Genomic DNA, 26,825 nt, shown 5'->3' on the forward strand with positions numbered 1-26,825 from the left:
TAAAAAAGAAATAAATAAAACAATAATTTTAAAATATATTTATGTTTTTTTAAAAAAGATTTGCCGTTCTTCTTAAACTAAACAAAATTAATTCTCTTCAATAGTTTTGGTATTAAAGACTTTTTTTAATAATTAAGTCTCTCCCAAATGATCATCATTTAGACAATTTTTTCCTAGTGTTTTTCTACCCGATCTATAACCCTTTAGAGTATGTCGAGGTTTAAAATTTTATAACACACACATAATTTACTAGACAGTGTAATAGATACTATTTTTTTCCCAGTAATCCTGGTTGAATTCTATATATCTAGATTCTATAAAATCTCAACTAATAAATTCTCTAACAATCGTGAAGATATTACCATCCATAAATTGGTCACTATGATTTAAAATTTTTTGGCGAAACCTGTGGTGACACTGCCAAATTAGTGAAACCGTGCCACTTGAATTACATTCTTTTGATTTGTATTGGCATAGACAGAGTTCGTTGCATCATAAGCGAGTAATAAATTACCAACTCGGCCCTGTTTTTATTCTCGAAAAATAATGTGATCTCTAATGGAAAAATAAAAAATCATTTTAGTTTCTGTTCTTAATTTTTGTGAGACAATACAGTTTTTTTGTGAATTTTATCTTAATAGTAGTTATTGATTTGGTATCTTTATTTGGAGAGTTGGAAGTTAAATTTGAACATAAATAATTAAAAAAGATAAAAACTTATTTATCTTTAAATTTAAATTAATAAGGACAGATCTAATACTATCCTCAATGAGAGGGGTTTATTGTTTAAAAAATTCTTCTGTCTGTCAATTACATTAAATAAAAAAGCTTTCACACAACTCAAATTCTCCTATCTCATTTTTATTTGTATTTCATCAATTACTTCAAATAAAAAATTCCAACGTCATTGTTAATCTCCATTAACAACTCATCTACTCCTACTTCCTTTTCATCTATCCAATAAAATATTTTATAAATCATACATAACATTGTAGAAGTCAACACAATTGACAAAAGAATCCTGCTAGTAGGGAGCCAATTGAATATTTGTACAATGTGTACAATTGACTATTTATTTGGCCTAATATAAGTTAAAAAATAAACATCCAGGATAAAATACTACTAATTTCTCAAACACAATACACACATACTATCCAGAATAACTATCCAGGTACCAGGGATAATAAACATCTAATATCCTACTAAATCGAACATCCCTAAACCCCCATTGTTCACATTGTACAGATACTCCATTGGCTCCCTATACTTCCTCTTGACAAAAATACATCTGAAAAAGAAAACAAAATATTAACCGTAACACCCTATTTCACAGAGATTTACTCTTAAGTCGTAAATCAAAGGTGGTGAGGTATTACGACACCTAAAAAAAATAGATACATAATATACTAATATCTGAAGAATAATAATATAACTAAGATCCTGTAAAAAAAATTAAACAAGATCAATAGCCATTATTCAGATACTTCCCCACTGCTGCCTCCCGTAGGAGTCTGGGCCGTGTCTCAGTCCCAGTGTGGCTGATCATCCTCTCGGACCAGCTACTGATCATCGCCTTGGTAAGTTATTGCCTCACCAACTAGCTAATCAGATGCGAGCCCCTCCTCGGGCGGATTCCTCCTTTTTCTCCTCAGCCTACGGGGTATTAGCAGCCGTTTCCAGCTGTTGTTCCCCTCCCAAGGGCAGGTTCTTACGCGTTACTCACCCGTCCGCCACACGATATGTTAATGTAAGAAGTGTTGTAGACAGGAGCAACACACAAGTTCTGGAATAGGATACATAAAAGTTACTAGTCTCGACCCATGAAGAAAAGACCGGCTAGAATATTATAAAATCAAAAAGTATACAAAATAAAAATCTTGTTTCTCCAAATAAAAACCTCTAAGAAAAAAATACAATAAAATTTTCAAAAGTGGAGAAAGTTCTAAATAAACCAAAATAAACTTCAAAAGAGTCTCCTTCGTTGTGCCAACGGAATCCTGCACACTCAGCAAGATGCATCACACCCTGCATCTGAAAAAAGAAAATCCACGACAAGTAAGAACTCAAAAGTTTTCAATAGGATAATAGTTTCAAATAAACACTATATAAAGAAGCATGAACCCACTAAACAATGCTAATCTCCAACTTCACAGAAGTTCCAGCATAGGGTTTAACTAATCCTAATAGGGTTAAGTCACTAAGTCTCAGCTCCATAATTGCCTCTAGTCTTAATCATATTCAATTCAGTAATTTCAATCACAAAGATAGCAATACAAGACAAACACAAGTAAAGAGCAAGTATGGCAAGTATTTCAATTAGCAATTAAATAGGAATATACAGTTAGACAAATCAAAACAAATATTTATACTTAAATAATAGCAAACAAATGCACATGATGCATACCTGTCCTACTGGCCATGAGCCCACTTGTCGGTTAAAAATGTTAAAATCTGACACATCCGATAGCTAACCCAGACATTGTCTCATTGTTGAGCATCCCCAGGAGGAATATAAATGAAGGAGAGTGTCTTTCTACCTTCTTCGCGAGGAATTAGGAAGGAGTGTGTCTTTTCACATTTGAAGGAGTGTGCCTTTCCACCTTGCAATCAGAGAAAAATGTAGAAAAACAATACGAAAGAGAGTGTCTTTCTACCTTCCTCACATCCACACCACAACAAGAGAGAGAATTTTTTATCCTCAACTTGTCTATTCGTGAGTGGGCAAAGCCACTCTCCTCACCGTGGGTGGACAAATCACCATCCCCACAATATTAATAACGCAAGTGGGACAAAACCCATAACCTTGCCAATCAATAATCATTATCAATCACAAACTCGCTATCATCACCAAATTTATGAAAATCATAATCTTAACCAATCCCAACCCCATTCCTTTATTGAATAATCAATCTCGTTATTCTGTGAGTGGAAATAAGCCACCGTCCTCACTGTGGGCGAAACAAATCATCATCCCCACATCACACCACAACCACGTACAAGAGGGATAAGGCCACCATCCTGTGCTGTTTAAGCATCTCTACTTGATTTGGACAGCAGGGATGTGAATGATGCAACACGGCCTTCGAAATTATCCAAACACCAATGTCCTTCAGTATGTGTATATAACTTCTTGCAGGACAATTTAATCCGGCTGAAGGATTTTTCTTCTCGGTTGGAGATATTTTCGATTTTTATTTTTTCTCTCTACTACATGTAATCAATTGGTTCTTAATTTCATTTTCCTTCTTGTTTGTGCTCTGAATTCTTGTAGAAAAACCAGCAACTTTTGAATAATCTTTCTCGAATTTATAGCGTCTTCAAGCTTGTTAAAAGTCATCCCAACTTTCGAAACAAGCTGCTCATCAATATAGCAAAAAAGCTACAAAATACACCGAAAATAGTACACAATACACCGTGTTAAAATCTATCATACAGCAAAGTGCATCATCAAGAATAATAAAATCAGATTCAGAACTCATCATCAAACAAAAACTATAAAATCATAAACTACAAACAAACTATATTATCTAGATTCAAACCACACCTCACTACTTGATTCGATTCAAAACAACAATACAATTCACCCTCGTTCAATTGAAAAAGTCAGAATCTGTAGATACACTGAAAAGTTACCCTAATACACCAAAATATTTCTGATTTACGCCGAAAAATCTTATTTACTGGGCCGTGTCTCAGTCCCAGTGTGGCTGATCATCCTCTCGGACCAGCTACTGATCATCGCCTTGGTAAGTTATTGCCTCACCAACTAGCTAATCAGATGCGAGCCCCTCCTCGGGCGGATTCCTCCTTTTTCTCCTCAGCCTACGGGGTATTAGCAGCCGTTTCCAGCTGTTGTTCCCCTCCCAAGGGCAGGTTCTTACGCGTTACTCACCCGTCCGCCACACGATATGTTAATGTAAGAAGTGTTGTAGACAGGAGCAACACACAAGTTCTGGAATAGGATACATAAAAGTTACTAGTCTCGACCCATGAAGAAAAGACCGGCTAGAATATTATAAAATCAAAAAGTATACAAAATAAAAATCTTGTTTCTCCAAATAAAAACCTCTAAGAAAAAAATACAATAAAATTTTCAAAAGTGGAGAAAGTTCTAAATAAACCAAAATAAACTTCAAAAGAGTCTCCTTCGTTGTGCCAACGGAATCCTGCACACTCAGCAAGATGCATCACACCCTGCATCTGAAAAAAGAAAATCCACGACAAGTAAGAACTCAAAAGTTTTCAATAGGATAATAGTTTCAAATAAACACTATATAAAGAAGCATGAACCCACTAAACAATGCTAATCTCCAACTTCACAGAAGTTCCAGCATAGGGTTTAACTAATCCTAATAGGGTTAAGTCACTAAGTCTCAGCTCCATAATTGCCTCTAGTCTTAATCATATTCAATTCAGTAATTTCAATCACAAAGATAGCAATACAAGACAAACACAAGTAGAGAGCAAGTATGGCAAGTATTTCAATTAGCAATTAAATAGGAATATACAGTTAGACAAATCAAAACAAATATTTATACTTAAACAATAGCAAACAAATGCACATGTTGCATACCTGTCCTACTGGCCATGAGCTCACTTGTCGGTTAAAAATGTTAAAATCCGACACATCCGATAGCTAACCCAGACATTGTCTCATTGTTGAGCATCCCCAGGAGGAATATAAATGAAGGAGAGTGTCTTTCTACCTTCTTCGCGAGGAATTAGGAAGGAGTGTGTCTTTTCACATTTGAAGGAGTGTGCCTTTCCACCTTGCAATCAGAGAAAAATGTAGAAAAACAATACGAAAGAGAGTGCCTTTCCACCTTCTTCACATTCACCCCACAACAAGAGAGAGAATCCTTCATCCTCAACTTGTCTATTCGTGAGTGGGCAAAGCCACTCTCCTCACCGTGGGTGGGACGAATCACCATCCCCACAATATCAATAACGCAAGCGGGACAAAACCCATGACCTTGCCAATCAATAATCATTATCAATCACAAACTCGCTATCATCACCAAATTTATGAAAATCATAATCTTAACCAATCCCAACCCCATTCCTTTATTGAATAATCAATCTCGTTATTCTGTGAGTGGAAATAAGCCACCGTCCTCACTGTGGGCGAAACAAATCATCATCCCCACATCACACCACAACCACGTACAAGAGGGATAAGGCCACCATCCTGTGCTGTTTAAGCATCTCTACTTGATTTGGACAGCAGGGATGTGAATGATGCAACACGGCCTTCGAAATTATCCAAACACCAATGTCCTTCAGTATGTGTATATAACTTCTTACAGGACAATTTAATCCGGCTGAAGGATTTTTCTTCTCGGTTGGAGATATTTTCGATTTTCATTTTTCTCTTTGCTACATGTAATCAATTGGTTCTTAATTTCATTTTCCTTCTTGTTTGTACTCTGAATTCTTGTAGAAAAACCAGCAACTTTCGAATAATCTTTCTCGAATTTATAGCATCTTCAAGCTTGTTAAAAGTCATCCCAACTTTCGAAACAAGCTGCTCATCAATATAGCAAAAAAGCTACAAAATACACCGAAAATAGTACACAATACACCGTGTTAAAATCTATCATACAGCAAAGTGCATCATCAAGAATAATAAAATCAGATTCAGAACTCATCATCAAACAAAAACTATAAAATCATAAACTACAAACAAACTATATTATCTAGATTCAAATCACACCTCACTACTTGATTCGATTCAAAACAACAATACAATTTACCCCCGTTCAATTGAAAAAGTCAGAATCTGTAGATACACCGAAAAGTTACCCTAATACACCAAAATATTTCTGATTTACACCGAAAAATCTGATTTAAAATGGAACAGATTTATCAGAACTACTACATTACATTCAATTCAACAATCAACAATGAACAAAAATTTTCACAACCAAGGTTCACAACATTATTCACCTACATAATCATAAACTACTAAGGAAAACATTAACTAGAATTGAACCACACCTCAGGCACTTCATTGGATTCAAAATAATAATCCACTTCACGCTGGCTCAGTTGACAATCTGAGCTTGAATCATTCATTATCTTTAAAATAATTTCAGAGCTTGATTTAAAAAATGAAGGCAGATAACAAATGAAATCGAGAAAAACAAAGAAGGAGAACGCAGAGAGAACACATGAAAATGACGAAAGAGAACACAGAGAGAATGCACAAAAACAAAGGAAGAAAAAATGTAGAGAACGCAGAAAACGTTGACGAAATTCGAAAAAGAAAACGAAATCCTCTAAAAAAAAGAAGTTATATATTCGCGTGTAAATTGAAAAATTAGTTATATTAAGAGGTGCATGAGCTGAATTAAGTTAAAATAACTTGTATGGACTTGTATGGACAAATCACTTGTATGTGGAGAATATTTGTATACGGTAATGTTAGGGAGACAAAAAAAAGCCAGAATTTACCTTATTTAGCATTCATTAATTATCGCAAAAATTAATGCATACTAAATAAGGCAAGTTATAGCTGTTTTTGTCTGATTTGCTTTAGTTACCAAATATTTCTGATTTGTATATATATAGTCATGTCGTGGAAGGTCTAAGAACAATTAAGGAGAGTCGAGGGTGTAGGAGGAGAGATAAAAATGAGGAGAAAAAGGAAAGAAATAATATTTTTGGTTTTATTCACACCACATTATTTGGTCGTTTACGTTATAGGGACCAAAGCACTAAATTGAGTTCCAGAATTAGAAACTAAATTATGTCAATTGAAAACTAAAGAGTGAACACCCAATCCGTCCCTGTCCTTTTTTTTATGGACATCGCGACCCTTGTCTAAAAAAAAGGAACAAATCGGTCTTTGTCCCATACTTTCGTGAGACGTCGCGGTCCTTCCGTCATCTCTCCTGACCAAAATAGATGAAAATTACTTACGTGTCAGTTAACGTTGCTGATGTGGAGGTTAACACTCTGTTAAGTTCCACGTTGGCCATTAGAAAATGGACATGGGTCGATCTGTCCCACTTTAAAAACCCAAAACTACGTCATTTTTTGGGTCTGGGATGCGTTTCGATTGGGGTTTCCATATAAGCCCCCAGTGTTGCTCCAGTAATTACTAGAAAACCCTATTAGAGCAAGAGTCCTCCCCTTGAAGTAATCGTCGACCTCTCGAAGTTGGAGCAACGTGTTGATAGTGTTGCTGACAAGGTTGCTGACTGACCTCCACATATTGTTGTTGACGGTGGTTGGATAGTATGGTTGACGGAGCTTGGTTGAAGCTTGGACGGAGATTGCACGGAGTTTGCGACGTGCCAGGTTAGTCTGATCCTTCCCTTACCTTTTCAAATCTGTGTTGTCATTTTCAATAATTTTGATATGCTTTGGCATGTACATTGTGTGGGTGGTCCAAGAAGAAGAGAAATAATAAACAATGTGACTGTGGGATAATAATTTTCTAAAAATCTAAGCATTATTTTGGTTTTTGGTGTAGGTCTAGAAGGTCAACCACAAGAGATTTCTTTGTCACAGAATGCCCTACAATCAGAGGAGGTAAAGTTATCTTATATAACTTTAAAGCTAGTTACTTTAACTTCATAAATTTTCGGAGACATCATAAAAAATTCTTTGTAGGTCCAGCATGCTACAAATTCCAGCAACATTCAAGAAGGTCCATCTGATGTAGCCTTCACAACTCAATCCAATCCAACCCGAAGGTTAAAGAACCCTGTTGTTAGGCCCCCACCTCCACCAACCCAGTATGTACAATTCAGTCAAGCACCTACAATAGATCAATCTAACCCAACTGCCAACATGCCAAGTTTCATGTCCACACCCCCACCAGCACCAAGGCCAACACTATGGTTCAAATCTCAACCAGGAGAAGGTCCAGCTCTGAGGTCCCATACTTCGGCAAATCCTACTCATGGCCCAATATCTCCTCCAACAAATCCAACAAGTGGAGATAGTGCAATATCAGCAGAAACAACAGTTGCTGCAAGCTCGGGAACTGCTTCAAGGCATTTCAAATTTGTGCCCACTTCCGACTTCAGGCGCCCAGGACTTAGGCCACCTAAGAAGACATGAAATTGGACCATCTTTTGTTGCTAATTTGTATCTTGGCTACAAGCCTTTAGGACACATGTTTTGGTTCAAAAACTACTATATTTTGCTACTTAATACTACTGATTTTAGGTTTAGAACTTTTAGTTGAGATCCCTATATTTTGGTTATTTGGCTCAAGCCCATGTTGCTGCCCATATTTTGAATGGACATATTATGTGTTAAGTTGTTTCAACACCTGGATTGCTCCTTTATTATCAATATATGAACATGTATCTTTCTTTGAGTTTAGACTTTAGATACTTACTGCTACACATCTATTACTTAGCTAGCATGCATATTTGTTAAGTTTATTTCATGACATATATGCTATTATTTATCAATACAAGGATGAAATTTAACATATTCATCGTCATAGTTCAAATTTTACAAATTCACCACAATCATTCTTATTTCATTCATCATCAAAAGTGTTGTTCAAAATTCATCTCTAGAAAATAACAAAATTCAGCTATCAAAATCCTATACACTTGCTCTGAACAAGCTTGCAATTATAACCCCATCAAAAAATGCTAACAAATTAAATCCATACCTAATACATCTACTTTCACCCATTTTCAATCTACACTTATCTAACTGATCTTTCAAACCAATTAATCTTTCCTCCAACTCATTAACTTTGTTATCCACCACATAACCATGGCCTTCCAATCGATTCTACTTCTGTTTTGATGCCCCAACTGAGACCGCCTTGTTAGCATCCTCACCACATGAAGAAACATAATCATCTAACCATGCAAAGAAGTTGCAATACCATTTTTTAGTCTACAAAAATGTTTAACAGTTGTTAGCATTTATGGAATAGAAATTGAAAACAAAAAATTAGCTAAACCCTAAACAACTACCTTGAAGTATGGGCAGCAAAAGAATAATCTGTTTGGATTCTTCACCGTCCCTGACATGAACAAAATTGCATGAGAACCACAATAACAAATTGGGGTAACCTATTTCTTCTTCCTCGGAGCTCCAACACTCCCACTAGAATTCAAGCTCTAGCCTGAATCGTCTCCACTTCGTCGATTTCATGATGAACAACGCTCTCCACTACCAATCATGGTCTCCTAGGATTTGTATTTGGGTTGGGAGAAGAGTGAGAGATTAGTTGCATAGATTCACTTTCAAACCATTCTATTTCAGTGAAGACCAAAAACGATGTAGTTTTTTGTTTCTAAAGCCGGACAGATCGACCACTGTCCATTCCCTAATAGAACGTGGAGTGAAACCTAAAAAATGACATAGTTTTAGGTTTCTAAAGCGGGACAGATCGATCCTTGTCTATTTTTTAATGGCCAACGTGAAACTTAACAAAGTGTTAACCTCCACAACAACAACGTTAAGGCTGCGTTTGTTTTTAGAGACAGGACAGAACATGATACTGAGACAGAGACAATAGGATGGGGACACTAAAAATTATCCTTTGTGTATTGTGTTTGGATGCGATGTACAAGACACTAATGTAATGTCCAGTATTATGTTTGGATACACATGGACAAGACTAAAATATTATATGAAATGACTAAAATAGCCATGTGATTCCAAATTTTCTACATCAAGTACAAACTAAAAACTAAGAGAATGAGAGTACGTAGGAGTAAAGATGGAACTTGAAAAAAATGTTTAAAGAGGCAAAAAATTTTAATAAAAAAGATATAATAATATTTATATTAAAATAAAATTTATAAATATTATTATTTTATTTTTAAATTTATTATTAATATGTAGGAATACATATGGTTAAGATTAACAAAAAAATAAATCTGAGTTTGATTAATAAAAAATTTTGTTTAGGTTAATAAGCCAAATTAATTTTAAATAAAAAATCAATTTTAAAAAAATCCGTTTTTACATTAAAAAAAAATTAGTTTTTCACATAAAAATCTATTTTTATTTAGAAAACCAATTTTTTTAATCTAAAAACTGATTTTTCTTTAAATTTTATAAAATCAATTACAACTTATAAATTATTTTTTAATATTTTAAAAGATTAATTTTACTTTTGATAATATTTATCTTTCAAAAGTTTCAAGACTAATTATTTTTATTACAAATCAAATAATATAATACAAGGTTAAAATGGTATTGAAGTAAAAACGATAAGAAGCAAAGAATTATCCACCCCAATAAAAAGTTCTATAAAAAGGAGAGAGTACCTGAAAAAGAAAGAGATAGAGAAAGAGCAGGAAGAAGAAAGTACTTCTCTGAGAATAACGCAATAGAAAAATAAGAAAGGGTAATAGTGGAATAATAAAAAATATCTATAGACAAAAAGGAAAACAAAATTTATAAAAAAGTCAGTGTTCACTCTTCCAAATCCTGTGTCCATCATTGTCCTTCGTAGAAGAGTGGACACAAAAATATAAAAAATTGTCTCGGAGACAATGTGTTCAATGTCTATGTCCTACTTCCAAACACTTTTTAAACATGAGTTGTACATGTCTTTGTATCCTGCCTCCGAAAACAAACGCTACTTAACTGACACGTAGAATTTTTGTCTGTTTTGGTCAGGACAGATGACGGAAGGACCACGACATCTCACAAAAGTATGGAACAGGGACACCGATTTGTCCTTTTTTTTTTTTGGACAAAAGTTGCAATATTCATTAAAAAAAAAGGATAGGGACCGAATTGGGTGTTCATTCCAAACTAAATGACCAAAATGAATTATTATAGAGTTAAATTCTAAGTACAATTTTAAGCCAATTAAAATTTGAAGATTTTAATTAAGACAACTATGAAATTTGAGAGGCCAAATTAAATTTTTATTACAAAAACATAATTACATTATTTTTAAATATATCCTTAGTAAATAGGATTATTTTAATAAAAAATTTTGTTTAGGTTAATAAGCCAAATTAATTTTAAATAAAAAATCAATTTTAAAAAAATCCGTTTTTACATTAAAAAAAAATTAGTTTTTCACATAAAAATCTATTTTTATTTAGAAAACCAATTTTTTTAATCTAAAAACTGATTTTTCTTTAAATTTTATAAAATCAATTACAACTTATAAATTATTTTTTAATATTTTAAAAGATTAATTTTACTTTTGATAATATTTATCTTTCAAAAGTTTCAAGACTAATTATTTTTATTACAAATCAAATAATATAATACAAGGTTAAAATGGTATTGAAGTAAAAACGATAAGAAGCAAAGAATTATCCACCCCAATAAAAAGTTCTATAAAAAGGAGAGAGTACCTGAAAAAGAAAGAGATAGAGAAAGAGCAGGAAGAAGAAAGTACTTCTCTGAGAATAACGCAATAGAAAAATAAGAAAGGGTAATAGTGGAATAATAAAAAATATCTATAGACAAAAAGGAAAACAAAATTTATAAAAAAGTCAGTGTTCACTCTTCCAAATCCTGTGTCCATCATTGTCCTTCGTAGAAGAGTGGACACAAAAATATAAAAAATTGTCTCGGAGACAATGTGTTCAATGTCTATGTCCTACTTCCAAACACTTTTTAAACATGAGTTGTACATGTCTTTGTATCCTGCCTCCGAAAACAAACGCTACTTAACTGACACGTAGAATTTTTGTCTGTTTTGGTCAGGACAGATGACGGAAGGACCACGACATCTCACAAAAGTATGGAACAGGGACACCGATTTGTCCTTTTTTTTTTTTGGACAAAAGTTGCAATATTCATTAAAAAAAAAGGATAGGGACCGAATTGGGTGTTCATTCCAAACTAAATGACCAAAATGAATTATTATAGAGTTAAATTCTAAGTACAATTTTAAGCCAATTAAAATTTGAAGATTTTAATTAAGACAACTATGAAATTTGAGAGGCCAAATTAAATTTTTATTACAAAAACATAATTACATTATTTTTAAATATATCCTTAGTAAATAGGATTATTGTTCAAAACAATAACAAGTTTTGAGTAATTCAAAAAAAATTTAAATAAAATAAAATTTAATATAACCGTTCACATGAAAATACTATACTAATATTGTAATTACAATAATTGAAAGAGAGATGTCAGAAAGTAAATACTTTTTATTAATATTAGTTAATATTTTAGATATGTTATTTTTATATTATTAAAATTTATGCTTTAAGATTTAAAATTTTGAATTAATACAAAAATATCTCTTGGTTACAAAAAAAATAATAAATTTTATTAATAATGTGATATTGCTCTTAATTGAAATTTAGGGGTGTCCAAGGATCGGATCCGATCCGCATATCCGCGGTATTTATTCGAATTCGATTCAAAAATTGTGGATATGGATCCGATCCGCAAGACTATCGGATCGGATCAGATCAGATCCGCACACTAATCGGATCGGATTGTAGATTTTGTGTAGATATTCGTATATTCGCGTATCCGCAAAAATAAAGAAATAAATGAATAAATATTCTTTTTATATTTTATTTCAACTAATAATTATCATATATGTTATATTATTTTAAAATAAAAATAAGCTTTTAAAAATATTTGTGTTTTGCGGATATATCCGATATCCGATATCCGATCCGATCCACAAATGTACGGATCGGATCGGATCCAAACTTAAAAACTGAGGATATTGGATCTGATCCGATCCGATGATTTTAGTGCGGATTGAATCGAAATTTTGGCCATATCCGATCCGATCCGCGTTTACCCCTATTTGAAAATACCATTATCGTACTTTTCTCTTTAGATTTTCAACGATAGTAGTGTCACTAGACTTTGGTTTAGTTGTACTTCACCATCTAAATCCATTTTCTGAATCGTAGAACATCTAGTGATAGAAAAACATTAAGGGATTGAGTGGTTAAACCAAATTACTTTTTTTCGCTATGCATTTTCACGAAGAACCTGATTTCATTTCATCACAAATATTCTCTTTCATAAACACCTCAAAAATGCCACTAGATAAGGATGTGGCTCATTTCAACTAATCAACGTTCTTACTAAATTCAACCACTTCATGAAATCCCCTTTCTCACAACCACTCCAAAACTCACCCATGCATTCTCTACTATATAATACCAAGATTCTGTGTTCAGTTGAACTCAAAAAAAAAGGACTCTACTAAATAGAAGAAGTAGCAAAATCTACATCTGAAATACTTGGAAACAAGATGTTGATAAGATCATTATTTACAGCTTCAATGGCAATGTTAATTACCGTTGCTCAATGGGAAGTGATTGGTGTATCCGCAATTGACCCGATTGCAGCCACAGGAAAAGAACCAATGATTGAGTTGTACATGCATGACATTCAAGGAGGAAGCAGCCCAACAGCTAGGCCGGTTACCGGCTTGCTGGGCAACATTTACAGCGGGCAAGTGCCTTTTGCGATGCCAATAGGATTCAACATCCCGCAAGGTCAGACTGCTGTCCCCAATGCCAATGGTGCTCTTCCAACTGTCAACGGAGTATTCGGGATCCCACTTGGAACCGGCTTGGCTGGTACGAGCTTTGCAGGAGACTCAGGGAACAATAACAACCAGAATAATGCCCAGTTGCAGTTAGGACCTGATGGTTTGGGACTTGGTTTCGGCACAATCACTGTAATTGATGATGTTTTAACGGCTCAACCAGAACTGGGGTCACAAATAGTTGGGAAAGCTCAAGGAGTGTACGTGGCGAGCTCGGCAGATGGGAGTAGACAGATGATGACATTTACCGCCTTGTTCGAAGGAGGGGAGTATGGAGACAGCCTTAACTTCTATGGCCTGTACAAGATAGGGAGCGCCATGTCGCAGTTATCAGTGATCGGGGGCACAGGGAAGTTCAAGAACGCAAGCGGTTTTGCAGAGCTCAGAGCTCTTATCCCCCCAGGACAGGTTTCCACTGATGGAGCAGAGACATTGCTAAGGATCACTGTCCATTTGAACTACTAAAACTATGATGTCAAGAATATAAGAACAACTGGGTGCTGTTTGATTGTAGATGACTGTGAGATTGGTCTTGTATTTTATCAGTTTGTTGCAGAATGTATCAGAAATCTTCATTGTAACCCCAAGAACCATATGGTGATTTGTTTTCTTTTCTTCTTTTTCAATTTGGCAACCTGTGACTTGGAAATTTGGTAGTATAAAGTAGCTGATTTACAGTGAAATTGAAACTATCTTAAGAGGGATTTCAAATGCAAGAATCGCCAAATGCCTCGGAATAAGAGATTAGACAAATTAGAAGTAGGAACGTAACGTACAAGTAAACTGTAAGACACGAACATTTTAACCAATCAATTAATTGATTAAAATTTAGTTAGGAGGGTTTAATCGTCTAGTCTAGTCACCAAAAAAAAAATCGTCTAGTCAAAACTAAATTTAAATTTTATAATTTGAAAATCTACGAATAAAAATTGAGTTCAGAAAATTATTTGAAGCGCAAAAATATAATTATTTAGGAAAAATGTATATCGGGTCATAATTAACTGTACACACTTATGTCTCTTCAAGAGAAAAATAAAAATATAAAAATAATCAAAAAATATTTAAAATATAAATTGAGATTCTTATCTTTAAAATTTTGGTTCTAAGTAGGGTCAATGGGCGACCGTCACTTAGTGACCCTAAATACGTGACTTTATTCTTCAATTTCATTCATTTGTTTCAGAGAGAGAGAGAGAACTCGAGCTTATGAGAAGAGAAGAGAAAAAAAACCCTAATTTTATTATTCACCTTCTTTTTTAAATTCATTTTTCTCACAAATTGGAGCTCCGATCGACAGTCCGTTTGTATCCACGCGTTCCTCTTAATTTCTTCTACATTTCTATATCACGTTTGCGATGAGTAATCGCAAGAACTCTATTCCACTCCTCTATTTTTAACTGATTTCCCATTTTGGATAGTGTGGATATTGAAATTAGAGATTTTGGTATTTTAGGAGAAACTCAAGCTCAATTTTTAGCGGGATTTTAACTCATGATCATGTAGAGTAAGGTAAGAGAATCTTTTTTTCTATTTTTTCTTAACTTGTGTGAAAATCCTAGTATAAACCATGTGAAATTTGTATATTATTAGATTGTATAGAGTTGCTTCAGTGCTTGGTTTGGTTGGTGTTGATTAAAGCTTGGATTAATTGAAGCTTGGATTGATCAGAGAGAAAAGTTTAAGAAGTTGGAACTACCATCACTAAGGTACGGGTTTTGGTTTCGAATAATCACTATATAATGATATGTGAAAACCTAGGGTAGTTGACCTTAAGATATTGTTGAATTAATGTTGTTGATGTTAATGGTTTTTTAGCATGAATGTGTGAAATTGAATGATCGTTAGAATGTTGAATGAATTTTGGGTGGGAGGCCTTGATTGATTGAGTTATATCTCGATATGTATTGATGTGTTGTAATGTATCTGTTGAGGTTAAAATCCTTCTAGATAGTACGTAAAATTGGATTTGGGATGATTAATTAATTTTAGAAAAATTGTGTAACTTTGGTTAAACGTAAAACTTTATGTAATAGGATGTTACATAAACAATTCACAAGCTATCTGTTAGAAGTTCTACCAAACTAATTCCTATACATCAATAAAAATCTTACGAAGAATTAAATCTTTGAAATAATAGAACTATTTATTGGAAAATAAATTATAAAAAAAGGAAAAAAATGTCGCATCCTTTATAATCCCAACGGTAGACATCTACATGAGTATAAATAAAATTATAATTACCCATTTGCAACAAAGATCTTCGCATTTTAAGACAAACTTGTGATATTAACATGAGATTCCAAAGCAGCTTCATCAAGCCCATGGAGGGCATCTATCAAATGCATTCGCAGAGACGCAGGACCTTTAGCATTCTTCATTCCTAGCTCACCGGTGACACCAAATACCGCTAATGCTGATACTGCTGCATCCAAAGCATGGATTTTGTCAACAGCTACAAAGGCAGCAATAAGTGCCGTAACTGAACACCCGGTTGCTGTTATCTTTTGCATCAATGGCACCCCATTGTGAGCTCCAACGACTTGATTTCCATCTGTGACAATGTCGGTGGCTCCTGATACTGCAACTATGGCACCACTGCTTTTAGCTAATAACTTTGCAGCTTCCACTGCATCCACTGACTCATGGATGCTGTCTGTACCCTTGACAATGGAGACCTATTTACAAAGTGAAATGATAGAATTTCTCAGATAAAAGGGTAGAGAACAAATAAAGACCTTTTACTTTAAGTTTTTGACACATTATCTAGATTTTCTTTCCTTTTCCGCAAATAAACAAATAAATAAATAAAAGGTGAAAAAATAAAGAAAATCTGAAGTTATAAGGCTAATCATGTACAACAACTAGGCATCATCAACATTTTGGTAAATGAAGAAAATTCAGAATATGGCATCAATGTCGATTAACTCTGTCTATGTTACATAGCCTGTACAAATCCCAGATAAAAGAGAAGGACTGAGTACTAAGATACCTAATCTTGATTGTCATTGAAACCCAAATAACTCGGTGATATAAGAACATTTTAATTGTCATGGAAGCCAACTTTTACCACTAGAAAGGCTACACATATTATATTTTTCAACACCATTTCCACACCACCGGTTGCATGAACAATGTGGCATATCATATAATAGAGTCAAGAGCTAAGAATGTTGCAACTACGGCAGCGTACTTGCATTTGCAGGAGCCATTAAACTTGATTCTCCAAATCGTCAATTTAGGACAGAATGCATCAGCATGCTTTAAAATATAGCTAAATTGCAAACATCAATTAACAATTTTCTAGAATTAAAGGTAACAGAAGAATTTAAAACACTCTGGTCCATGTTTATGTCTTTGGGAGTGTGATAGAAACCGCATTAGGAAAACAACAGAATAGAGAGCAAAGGTATGTATCATCACCACTGGGAATGCGAAAATAAATCAGCTCGGGAATAGGGATGACACTATGAAGAAATTAGAACACAAGAAAGATCTTGAGTTGATGCCTATGTGAAAATTAGCAACCAAAACGAGAATTGTGTAGATTTTCATTATTCTTGATGATTATGTCAAAGGGAATGGAGGAGATTTGCATTTTAGATGTTCGTAACTTTGAATAGAGAATATGGCTAATTGCTGGAACTGTTGTTATTTTAAGATGACTCAGGTTAGGATTTGCTGAAGCTAAAACTGTGCCTTGTTCCAGATGTTGGCAGCCACATGAGCTGGTGCTACAAATGGATTAAATAACGGGTGGATTGCTCCAAAAGCATTGAGAAGCTAGGGAATTAGTAGTTTTTTGTTTAGTACATTATTATATTAAAATTTTGCTAGTTTCCCTTACTTTGTATCTAGTTTATGTTTTGGTTTTTAGGACTCCATTGTCACCTTTCTCTCACTCCCTTCACGGGTTTTTAATGAGTTATTTCCAGAAAAATAAAGGGGGGAAACATGTAGGAGCTCAGATCTACATACCATTATTTCCCATAACAGAATGCACAGACACTATGCAAACCCCATAGCTGCCAGCATGGCAGTCATCATAGAGGAGAACGGGGTTATTTGTAGGGATGTGAGAGAGTAGCAAGGTAGGCTGAATATTGGTTAGAAATTGGGAGAGTAGAGCTGCTCCATAGTGCCCTGTATTTCCATTTCTTTGTTGCCTTTTTTTCATAAGTTTTGTTCCAAATTCCTCTTCACTGATTCTTTAATGTCAATGTGAGAGATAGTGATAAATACATACTAATATCATTTCCTTCTATTCGTTCTTCATGGTTCCTATCACAGTCCTTTGGTGAATTTGTCTATAATCCTAACAAAATGAATCCCGAATTATTTTAGAAGTTAAAATCCCTGAATATTTAGTCATCTACATTTAACTGTCTTTAATTTTTCCCCTTTTTCTTTAGCGGTACAAATATGAAATTAGGTTTAGTGAAAGACTGACATTGTAACAATCAAATTAGACAAACAGAATTGAAACATGATTTACAATATTGTTACCAAAGGACAACTATATACTTAATTATCAACACTATTAAAACCCCTTTGTGATGAGGCACCCTTTTATCTCAAAGTTACAGGGACTTTTTGCTTAGTTACTTAGAGAGTTTTGGTGCACCTCACAGGCATTTTCAAATTAGGCAACTGTTATGCCTCGCATCTGAACATTCACAGCTGGCCATGTTTTAAACTGTGGTTGCAGATAGCAATTTAAAACATAAAACCATGTGGAATCATTTTCTTTACCCTTTCTTATACCCTGAAAACAGAGGCACTATTTCCTACTTTATTAAAAAAGGTTCCCCGTAATTCAGTGTATTCTCATAAAGGTTACTTTACTTTCACTGCCTTATATCCTCAGTGATACAATTAACATCAGGATATTCTTTTTGAGGAAATTATCACATACTCCATGAACACTACCACCTCTACTCAAATATAGGGTACTCCCTTTTCACTCTGTATTAATGGGACTATGGGGTCAGTTTGTATTCTAATAGCATTATAGCAAGTAGATGATATTGACTGATATTGTGGTCTACACATAACATCATTGAATTGAACTAAATTATTTATTAAAAAAGGAAACAATTAAGAGAGACAATTATGCTTAACAACCAAGAAACCTTTTCAGTTTTCACTTCTACTTGGAACGAAAAAGAATAGACCATTTCTTACCTTGGAGGGTTGAGTGAAAGCCATGGAGAGAGCAATGATCTCAGAACCATTCCCTCTTATGACAGCAGGTTTCAACTCCACAAGCTCCATGCAAGCCTTCAAACGAAAACCAGAGGCGGAGACGGCAACAGGGTCGAGCACCCACGGTATGTCCAGTTGGGAGCAGAGTTGTGCAGCAGACTTCATGGAGGGAAGCCAGGAAGGCGTGAGCGTGCCAACATTGATGCAGAGTGCCTGGCAGCAAGGTGTGAAGTCATTGAGCTCCTCGAGGGAGTGAAGCATGGCAGGGGACGCACCTGCGGACAAGAGGGTGTTGGCCATGAGATCCATAGAGACAAAGTTTGTGATGCACTGGATCAGTGGGGACTGAGCTCGAACATCAGAGAGGAGGCGCCATGCCTTTTTGGCCCATGATGATGGTTGATTGTGGTTGTTGGTGGCTTTCGGGTTGATGTTGGTGGCTGGGTTGGGTTGGGTTTGTTGTTCCATGGATAAGGATGGGGTGTTAGCAATCTCTTAAAATATATGGCCTGAGTTAGTCTGTCAACAAATGGATATAGAAGGATAGGAGGTTATTAATAAGGAACAATTAAGAGGAGAACCATTTGACCTATGAGTCTATGACACAATTACTCTTATGACAGCACCCTATTTTAAATACCCTGTTTATGTTACTTGTGCTACAAAACATTTTAGAGTCCAGCTATTGTCTGAAACATAGGCACAGTTCTCAGGCATGCATTACCGTCTAATTTTCTACCTGTCCAAACCCATTTATACAAATTGATTAATAGTTTTAACAAAATATTACAATTAACTACTCAGATTTGGGTGATATTAAGCATTGGTCAGGTAACTTTGCCTATTTTGATGTTTAAACAAGAGCATTGAAACCTTCTACAAAAACCATTCATTTTAACCACAAAAAATCATGAAGTCATTAAATTCAAATTTGAGCATTTTAACTTCATTGATTGTCTAACTCTGCTAACAGATGATAGTGCATAAAGAACTATTTGGTAATTGATTTGTCTATAGTACGTTGACATCTCAATTTACTTTTTGTGTCCACATTGAAACGGGGGTGGCTGAAACTGTGATGGACACCTGCTTTTCTGAGATTACAGCTGAGATAAGATTGTTGATAGTAACAATTAGTATCTTGATTTATATGTATAAAATCACATATGATTAATGGAAGATTTGTTTAAAGAACATCAAGTAATATATACTGGACTGTGGTTAATGGTTGGATATAGTCATCTGAGAGTTATCGTAATGCAAACCATTGATAATTCTAAGAGTATTATCTATTGAAAAAAAAAAAAGGAAAAATCGTCGGTGTATAAAGGAACTCACAATTTGGACTATATCTCAGAACAAAAGCTCCAACCAAAATAACTTTACAACAGAACTTCTGTTAAAAGGGATACCAGTCAAGTACCAGCCAAATCAGTGTTATAACAGTCAAACTAAACCTACAATCAGCCAAGTTACATCGAAATCAGCGTCAAAAAATACAAAACATAAACCCTAAAATCACAGAATCACGTAGGGGAAGATAAAAAAGGCACAGCAGGTAAAGACAGGCAACAGCCTACCAGAAGGAACGGGGAGTTAGCGACAGCAACAGAAGGACGCCTCAGTGAGTCCAGTGACGACCTCGGAGGAAGGCACCGTGAATCGGCGAGAAGCAGAGGCGAAGAGACAGAGGCACGGCCGCACTGCTAGCGGCAGAAGCGTAGAGGCAGAGGCGACACGTCTGCAAGCAAGGCCGAGAGGAGGGTGGTGAGAGACGATGCCGAACGGTGAGAACCGAGGTTGAAACGTCGGATTTCTAAGCGAGAGTGCTGGCTGACAGCGGCGGAGACAAGGCAGAGAGACTGGGTGAGAGCAAAGAGTCACAACTCCTTAGCCAGAGATAAGACCTGAGATTGAGAAATAAAACTTTGTATTTAAAGAATTTAGTATTTTTTTTCCCCTTTTAGTTATATGATATCTTTAGTTTAGAAATCTAACTAGTGCATGACCCGGGGGTATGATTAGGGGTGCACAGACCCGGTCCGGCCCGAAGGTCTGGCCCGGTCCGAAGGTCCGATCCAGTCTCGAACACTTTAGGAGTTAATTTGGTGTGTTTTCATCGGATTTAGGGTCGGGTAAGGATCTTAAAAATAGATCCGGTCATTATTTCGGGTCGGGTCCGGGGCATAGCTCGGGTCACCTGAAGTCGGCCCGGTAGCCCGGTCATCATAGACAATTAATATTTTGTGTTATTAGTGATGGATCATGACTATTCTTATGTGGAATTAAGTATTGTAAACCTTAATATTTTTTGTTATTAGTCATTATAAGACTATAAGTTAATGTTTTATGTTTAGAATGCATAAGACTTTAGACTAATGCATAATATTGTGTTATTTGTATTGATTTAAATATTTTGTATTATTAGACAATATTAGTATTGATTGTGGTTTTGCTTTAGTATTGATTATGGTTATGCTTTAATTTTAAAAAAGGGTTGGTTCTTGTTATATTTTTCTAAGTGAATTTTACCATGTTAAATAATGGTTGGAGTTTTGGAAATTTGGATATTTTTACATGCTAGCTTACAAGAAGGTATCAACGTATTGTAATGTTAACGGCCCGATTTTCACCCGGTATAATTGTGGCCCGAAAGTGTATTGGTTTTATCGGGTCTAGGGTCGGGTTCGAGTCTAATAAATAGACCCGGTGTATATTTCGGGTCGAGTCTGGGTCACATCAAACCCGGCTTCACCCGACCCATGTACACCCCTAGGTATGACATAAAAATTATGAAAAATCATTAAATATATTATACATGTTAATTAAAATGGTAAGATATAGAATTAGTATTTAATTAACTTAAATAATGAAATAACTATTAACTAATATTAATAAATTTTTAGAATTCAAAATATTTTTTATGATAATTTAATTTACATAATTTTATAATGGTAAATAGACTATTATAAAAAAAGAAAACTAAAATTCTATATTCTCTTTAAACATAAGCTTATATTGTCCTCAACCAATTTGTTCTTGTTTTAAGTTTCAAGCATTTAGTTTTAAAATTTGGATAATTTGAATTTTGTTGTAAAATACAAAAAGGATAAATTCTATAGTGATATAAATTATCTTTTCACCGTAAAATTTTTAACAGTAGAATGATTAATTTATATATCAAAAATATATTAGAAGAATAAGTCTTTTAATTATGAAATATGGTATAGTATTCAAATCAACTAAGAAAAAAAAATCAACAATATCACTCTACTTTTAGAACCGATTCAGTTTTGTAGTCTGCTAGTGTTCATGTCCTTCATGCATACCTCATCATTTTGTCTCTAAAATTATTAACATTAAACACTCTATTTTGATTGACATTATATCATTTTTCTTAATAAATCATATTCTCGTAACATCCAACTCATTCATTTTCCATATCACGTTTTGCCACAACGCATAAATCCTAAAATATATGTTTGACGTTAATTGTTTTGTACTCTTGTTCTTCAAGAACCGCATCTCCAAAATTATATGTTCTTTGGCTTTTATGAATTTATACACCACCTTCAAATTCTCATCTTTGACATCTATTTTTTCTATAACGAACTATATAATATTTAATAATCAATTAGCAATATATCTCCATTAGCTTTTTCTTATACCATTTTTTCTATCATGCACACCACTTCACCTTTCACTCTAGACTAATCTTTATTAACGTGATGTTGGTTTCAAGTGATTTTTTAATTGATCAAAGCATAAAACCAATCATTCTGCTAATAAAAAAAGTAAAACAAAATAAAATAATTATTATAAGATAAAGATACATTACTCGAAATTAATCTTATTTTTTATTTTTTGAGTACAATTTAAGATATACCTAATCCCAAATTATCAAACTATACTCAAACTTAGCTACATCTATTCAAATATGCTTGAAAATTCAAGTACTAAGCAATCTCAAATATTTTAGTCAATGAATCAAATAATAATTAAAAAAAATCTGAAAATAGAAAAAAAATAAAAATAAGGGTTACATTAGCTTCCTGAAAAGAGAAAAAGAAAAAAAATTAAAACCAACAATGATATAAAATACTATTCAAATTGCAATAAATCCAAAAAAAAAGCAAAAGAGATCAAAAGATCAAATTTAAAAAATAAATAGATGAATGCTTGAATCACATGTATATAGCTAATGTTTGTAGCAATCAAAGACATGTAACAAACACATAAACCAGATTGAGAACAAATTAAAAAAATAATTAGCTTCCTGAAAAGAGAAAAAGAAAAAAGTTAAAACCAACAATGATATAAAATACTATTCAAATTGCAATAAATCCAAAAAAAAGCAAAAGAGATCAAAAGATCAAATTTAAAAAATAAATAGATGAATGCTTGAATCACATGTATATAGCTAATGTTTGTAGCAACTAAAGACATGTAAGTGATGTAACAAACACATAAACCAGATTGAGAACAAATTAAAAAAACAATATGCTATACAGGAAACAAAAAGCAATGAAATAGTATATTAGCAATACACAGAGAAACAAACACAGCAAACAATAACTAAGAATAAACAGAAAAATCCTAAAGAGAAACAAACACAGCAAACAATGAAAAACTTGACCAAATGTGTCACATGCTTCCTTATGTTGCCTATTTATTGAATGATTAATTCATTCCTTATTTTATATACATATTGGCAAGATCTTCTAACGAATTCTAGCCCCAAAGCCCGAATGTTGTGACATTCATTGATTTCAAGATGTGTAAGTTCCTTGCATTCGGTAGCAATTGCTTCCAAACCCTTGTGACTTAGTAAATAATAGTCAGTATCAGATTTTTTAACTTCTTGCATCCATTACCAATGGCAAACAAACCCCTGAAATTAACCATTATTCAAAGAAAGAAAATTACTAACTAAAGCAGAAAAAAAATGAGAGAATTCTTGGCAGAATCCAAAATTTAACAATTGCATACATGAGGAAAGATTGTGCAATTGGATGAAACACTTAAGGGTCGGGAAAATGGAGCTAAATAAACAATATAACTAAGCTTATCTCACTAAATGTGCTTGAATAGTATCAAAGCATTATTAACATTATAAATAACATGTTAAATCATATAATGATTGGTTGCATGATAATAGTTGAAAGACACAGACCATCATATGATACATGCCACATGGTTAATAATTTAATAAAAAATAGCAACATTCATTTACATATATGGTACATTCTTTCTAATTTACAATCTTCAGTGATCATTCTTACCTATAATTTCATTCTTGACTATCTGGTTAAAAACCCTAAAGAGAATGCAAGTCAGAACATACGGTAGTAAAGGTGCATTCCAAAATCCTAAAGAGAAATGGTATATGAGCAATACAAAATTTATATCAAAGAGCATACATCTTGTAATGATGATAGCACTGCATATTGGTTTTTGGTTTTCCTGCAACACACCTCTTTATGTGAACATCCATACAATCAGTGAGGTTCTCTGCCAAATCAAAATCAAGTTGCACCAAGAAAATTATCATAAACTACAAACCCAATCAATTAGTGAGGCTTTAAGTAATAAGCCAAACTGGAAGCGTGACCCATAAACCTTACAATGACAACAATAAAATACTTGTAAAATAGATAATAAATCATCAATAGTTTACCTCATTAGCAAGCTTCAGACACGGTACACCCTTGTTAAAATTTCAGATTCATCTGTTGCATTTGGTCTTCAATCCATGTTGCTGGAATTTTAAACACATTATATAAAACTAAAAGAAGTGAATCATAAGATAGATCCATCCTAGGCTTTCTCAACCAATATTAGTAGTAAGCTGCAATAACAATAATAATAATAATAAAGTAAAATTATATCTATCAAATGGAAAAAATTAAGTCATAATATATAGACAAATAAGCACACAACTCTTTGAAAAGCAAATAAGCAAGAGAAAGCACATGACTTCAACAGAAATAAAAAAGAAAAAAGAGCATAGAACATTAAGTACAACGAAAAAAAAAGAGCATAGAACATTAAGTACAACGAAGTACTGAATCTTCTTACTCACTTAGTTGCTCAAGGGCTCTCCTATCAGATTTCAGTAATGTAAGCAAGTTTTTTGAGAACTTTAGTTATTTTTCTAGAAAACAAAAAGCACAATGCACGCAATGCAAAATGGTTGATCTCTAAACTCTCATTATGTAAAATAATTGGTTCTCAAAATGAAAGAGTCTAAGAAAGAACTATCTTAATTATATAGGAACAGAAGCTTTGAAAAGAAAAATTAAAAAAATGGTTTAAATGCATATATTTGCCAAACATATAAATTTTTCAAGATAAAGAGACGAATTCATCATCTCAAGAAAACAAAAAAAAAGCAAAAATTAGCTGAAAAAATATAGCATGTGTAGTTAGAGCATGAATATACAATAATTAAAGCTAAAGCTTCGTGATCTTTTATTTTCAAAAAAAAAAATATTCACTCCAAACCATAAATATTCAAACTTTGCACCAGCCAGATCCACCTTATCGAACTAATACATAACCACTGAAAGAAGAATATCAAATACTAATGTTGCGAAGCAATTGATACATACCATTAATCTAGAAGGAAACAAACCAGAACGAACTCACCCACAAAAAAAATAGTGGCTCCATTTGTGATTCTTCAAATCTTATTAATAAACTGAACGGTAATGGAGGATCTGTTAAATTTATTATTTATTAATAAGTTCAGCCATGTCCTGTTTCAATCATCTCCTCTCAAGTGAGGAAAAAGAAACTAAAGACTGTCAATTTCTGTGTTTTATTTGTTCTTCGTTCTGTTTTCTTTTCCTCTTTAAAAAGTAGAATCTTGCTTATGTATGAATGAGATATCAAAAAATTTTCTGCATGCACACTAAAGAAAGCAATTTTTATTTGTCCCTTGATAATCTAGAATGATCTACAGTTCTTTCATGAGAACATTTAAAGTCTTGGCAGTTGGCACCATGGTTACTAATCAAATCAGATATAGAGTTAATTGAAATGAATAATTAATGACGACATAATAGAACATACACAAAGTTACACCACTAAAGAATCTTATGGAAACTTACTTGTTTATTCAAATTAATGTATATATAGGTTGAATGCTCATTTTCATTAACCCTTGTGAATGCAGAAAGTAACTTCTCAACATAATCAAATTTACTATTAAGCGCCATGTGCTCGAAATACTTCACATCAGAATAGACCCCAATCTCATACTAAAACCTAAGAAAAATATAACAAAAGAAAATTGATGTTCAAAATGAGGAATATTAAGAATCTTAGTCAATAATGTATTGGAAAAATAAGATTCTAAAAAAGTTATATGAAATAAAAATCAAACTTTTAAAATATGCTTAAAATACATATTGAAGAATATAATAGTAATATCACTCTCAAATTAAAACAATATAAAACCACTATTAAAAAAAATTTAAAAAAAAATAAACGCAATAATCCATCAATCAAATGCCGACTTTAAAATAAAAAAAGGAAGAAGACCGACACATATGGTTAATGGAGGCATTTGAATGGCTTTTTCATAGTAGAAAAAAGGGAGAGCAAGAGTGTGAGGAAGAAAAAATTGAATAAATAATGGTCTGGACATTGAGCTTGTTTGGGCAAACTTCTAAGAAAAGATCTTTTTTCGAGTTATCTTTTTTTAAAAGATTTTAAAAAAGTAAAAGTAATTTTATGTTTGGTTATCTCATACAAAAAGATCTTTTTATCTATCATTTATGTTTGGATATAACAATATAAAAGTACTTTTTTGTTTATTTATTACATAAAAAATATCTTTTTTTAAGAGAAAAATATCTTTTAAAAAAAGATGTAAATTACAGCTTTTCAAAAAAGATGTTTTTTTTTTATTTTTTTTAGTGCTTTTACTTTTACTACTAGAAATTTGCCAAACACACTAAAAAAAAAGAAGATATTTTTTCATTGAAAAAAGATCTTTTTTTATCAAAATAATGACATCCAAATAAGCACATTAGAAGGGGAAGGGAAATGGACAAAGGAAAATGCATGAGAATGAGTCATACTTATGGGAAAATGGACCATGTGAACAACGTATATTAGGATGCACATTAGA

The 26,825-nt window shown here is 33.4% G+C and overlaps 3 protein-coding genes and 3 long non-coding RNA genes across 12 annotated transcripts; 3 read left to right on the forward strand and 3 right to left on the reverse strand.

Moving 5' to 3' along the window:
- On the reverse strand, positions 1,485 to 3,675 carry LOC110265481. The gene is made up of 3 exons (XR_002351625.1): positions 3,663 to 3,675; positions 2,655 to 2,658; positions 1,485 to 1,622 (listed from the first exon to the last, which is right to left on the reverse strand). It is a non-coding gene; the product is annotated as an uncharacterized LOC110265481 (long non-coding RNA).
- Positions 7,242 to 8,070, forward strand: LOC107610954 (mediator of RNA polymerase II transcription subunit 15-like). The gene is made up of 3 exons (XM_016312929.1): positions 7,242 to 7,302; positions 7,478 to 7,536; positions 7,618 to 8,070. The coding sequence occupies exons 1-3, from the start codon at positions 7,242 to 7,244 to the stop codon at positions 8,068 to 8,070; spliced, it is 573 nt and encodes a 190-aa protein (XP_016168415.1).
- Positions 12,840 to 14,169, forward strand: LOC107612782 (dirigent protein 16). The gene has a single exon (XM_016314527.2). It carries the CDS (start codon positions 13,187 to 13,189, stop codon positions 13,949 to 13,951), a length of 765 nt encoding a protein of 254 aa, XP_016170013.1. The 5' UTR covers positions 12,840 to 13,186; the 3' UTR covers positions 13,952 to 14,169.
- LOC107612783 lies at positions 14,649 to 18,753 on the forward strand. Its single transcript, XR_002352365.1, has 3 exons — positions 14,649 to 14,995; positions 15,077 to 15,192; positions 18,624 to 18,753. It is a non-coding gene; the product is annotated as an uncharacterized LOC107612783 (long non-coding RNA).
- On the reverse strand, positions 15,648 to 20,652 carry LOC107612780 (hydroxyethylthiazole kinase-like). 6 transcript variants are annotated; one of them, XM_021109318.1, is made up of 5 exons: positions 20,269 to 20,652; positions 20,027 to 20,145; positions 19,343 to 19,427; positions 18,668 to 19,207; positions 15,648 to 16,161 (listed from the first exon to the last, which is right to left on the reverse strand). In XM_021109318.1, exons 4-5 carry the CDS (start codon positions 19,154 to 19,156, stop codon positions 15,754 to 15,756), a joined length of 897 nt encoding a protein of 298 aa, XP_020964977.1. In that variant the 5' UTR covers positions 19,157 to 19,207; positions 19,343 to 19,427; positions 20,027 to 20,145; positions 20,269 to 20,652; the 3' UTR covers positions 15,648 to 15,753. The 6 variants fall into 6 exon arrangements, with proteins under 6 accessions (XP_020964977.1, XP_016170010.1, XP_016170008.1 ...); XM_016314524.2 differs by lacking the exon at positions 19,343 to 19,427 and adding an exon at positions 19,727 to 19,794; XM_016314522.2 differs by lacking the exon at positions 19,343 to 19,427.
- On the reverse strand, positions 23,408 to 26,362 carry LOC110265872. Of its 2 annotated transcripts, XR_002352364.1 has the most exons (4): positions 25,801 to 26,357; positions 24,366 to 24,446; positions 24,109 to 24,199; positions 23,408 to 23,579 (listed from the first exon to the last, which is right to left on the reverse strand). It is a non-coding gene; the product is annotated as an uncharacterized LOC110265872 (long non-coding RNA). The 2 variants fall into 2 exon arrangements; XR_002352363.1 differs by having other exon boundaries at positions 24,109 to 24,446; positions 25,801 to 26,362.

Source organism: Arachis ipaensis, chromosome B08 (assembly GCF_000816755.2).
Source record: "Arachis ipaensis cultivar K30076 chromosome B08, Araip1.1, whole genome shotgun sequence".
Classification (NCBI taxonomy): domain Eukaryota; kingdom Viridiplantae; phylum Streptophyta; class Magnoliopsida; order Fabales; family Fabaceae; genus Arachis; species Arachis ipaensis.

Excerpts from the sequence above, each read along its gene's own strand:
- LOC107610954 (XM_016312929.1), top strand. The coding sequence starts at position 7,242 with ATGGTTGACGGAGCTTGGTTGAAGCTTGGACGGAGATTGCACGGAGTT. Across the intron at positions 7,303-7,477 it reads CGGAGTTTGCGACGTGCCAG|GTCTAGAAGGTCAACCACAA; the intron begins GTTAGTCTGATC and ends TTTTTGGTGTAG. Across the intron at positions 7,537-7,617 it reads ATGCCCTACAATCAGAGGAG|GTCCAGCATGCTACAAATTC; the intron begins GTAAAGTTATCT and ends AATTCTTTGTAG.
- LOC107612782 (XM_016314527.2), top strand. The coding sequence starts at position 13,187 with ATGTTGATAAGATCATTATTTACAGCTTCAATGGCAATGTTAATTACC.
- LOC107612780 (XM_016314522.2), bottom strand. The coding sequence starts at position 19,156 with ATGGAACAACAAACCCAACCCAACCCAGCCACCAACATCAACCCGAAA. Across the intron at positions 16,162-18,667 it reads CTTTCACTCAACCCTCCAAG|GTCTCCATTGTCAAGGGTAC; the intron begins GTAAGAAATGGT and ends CTTTGTAAATAG.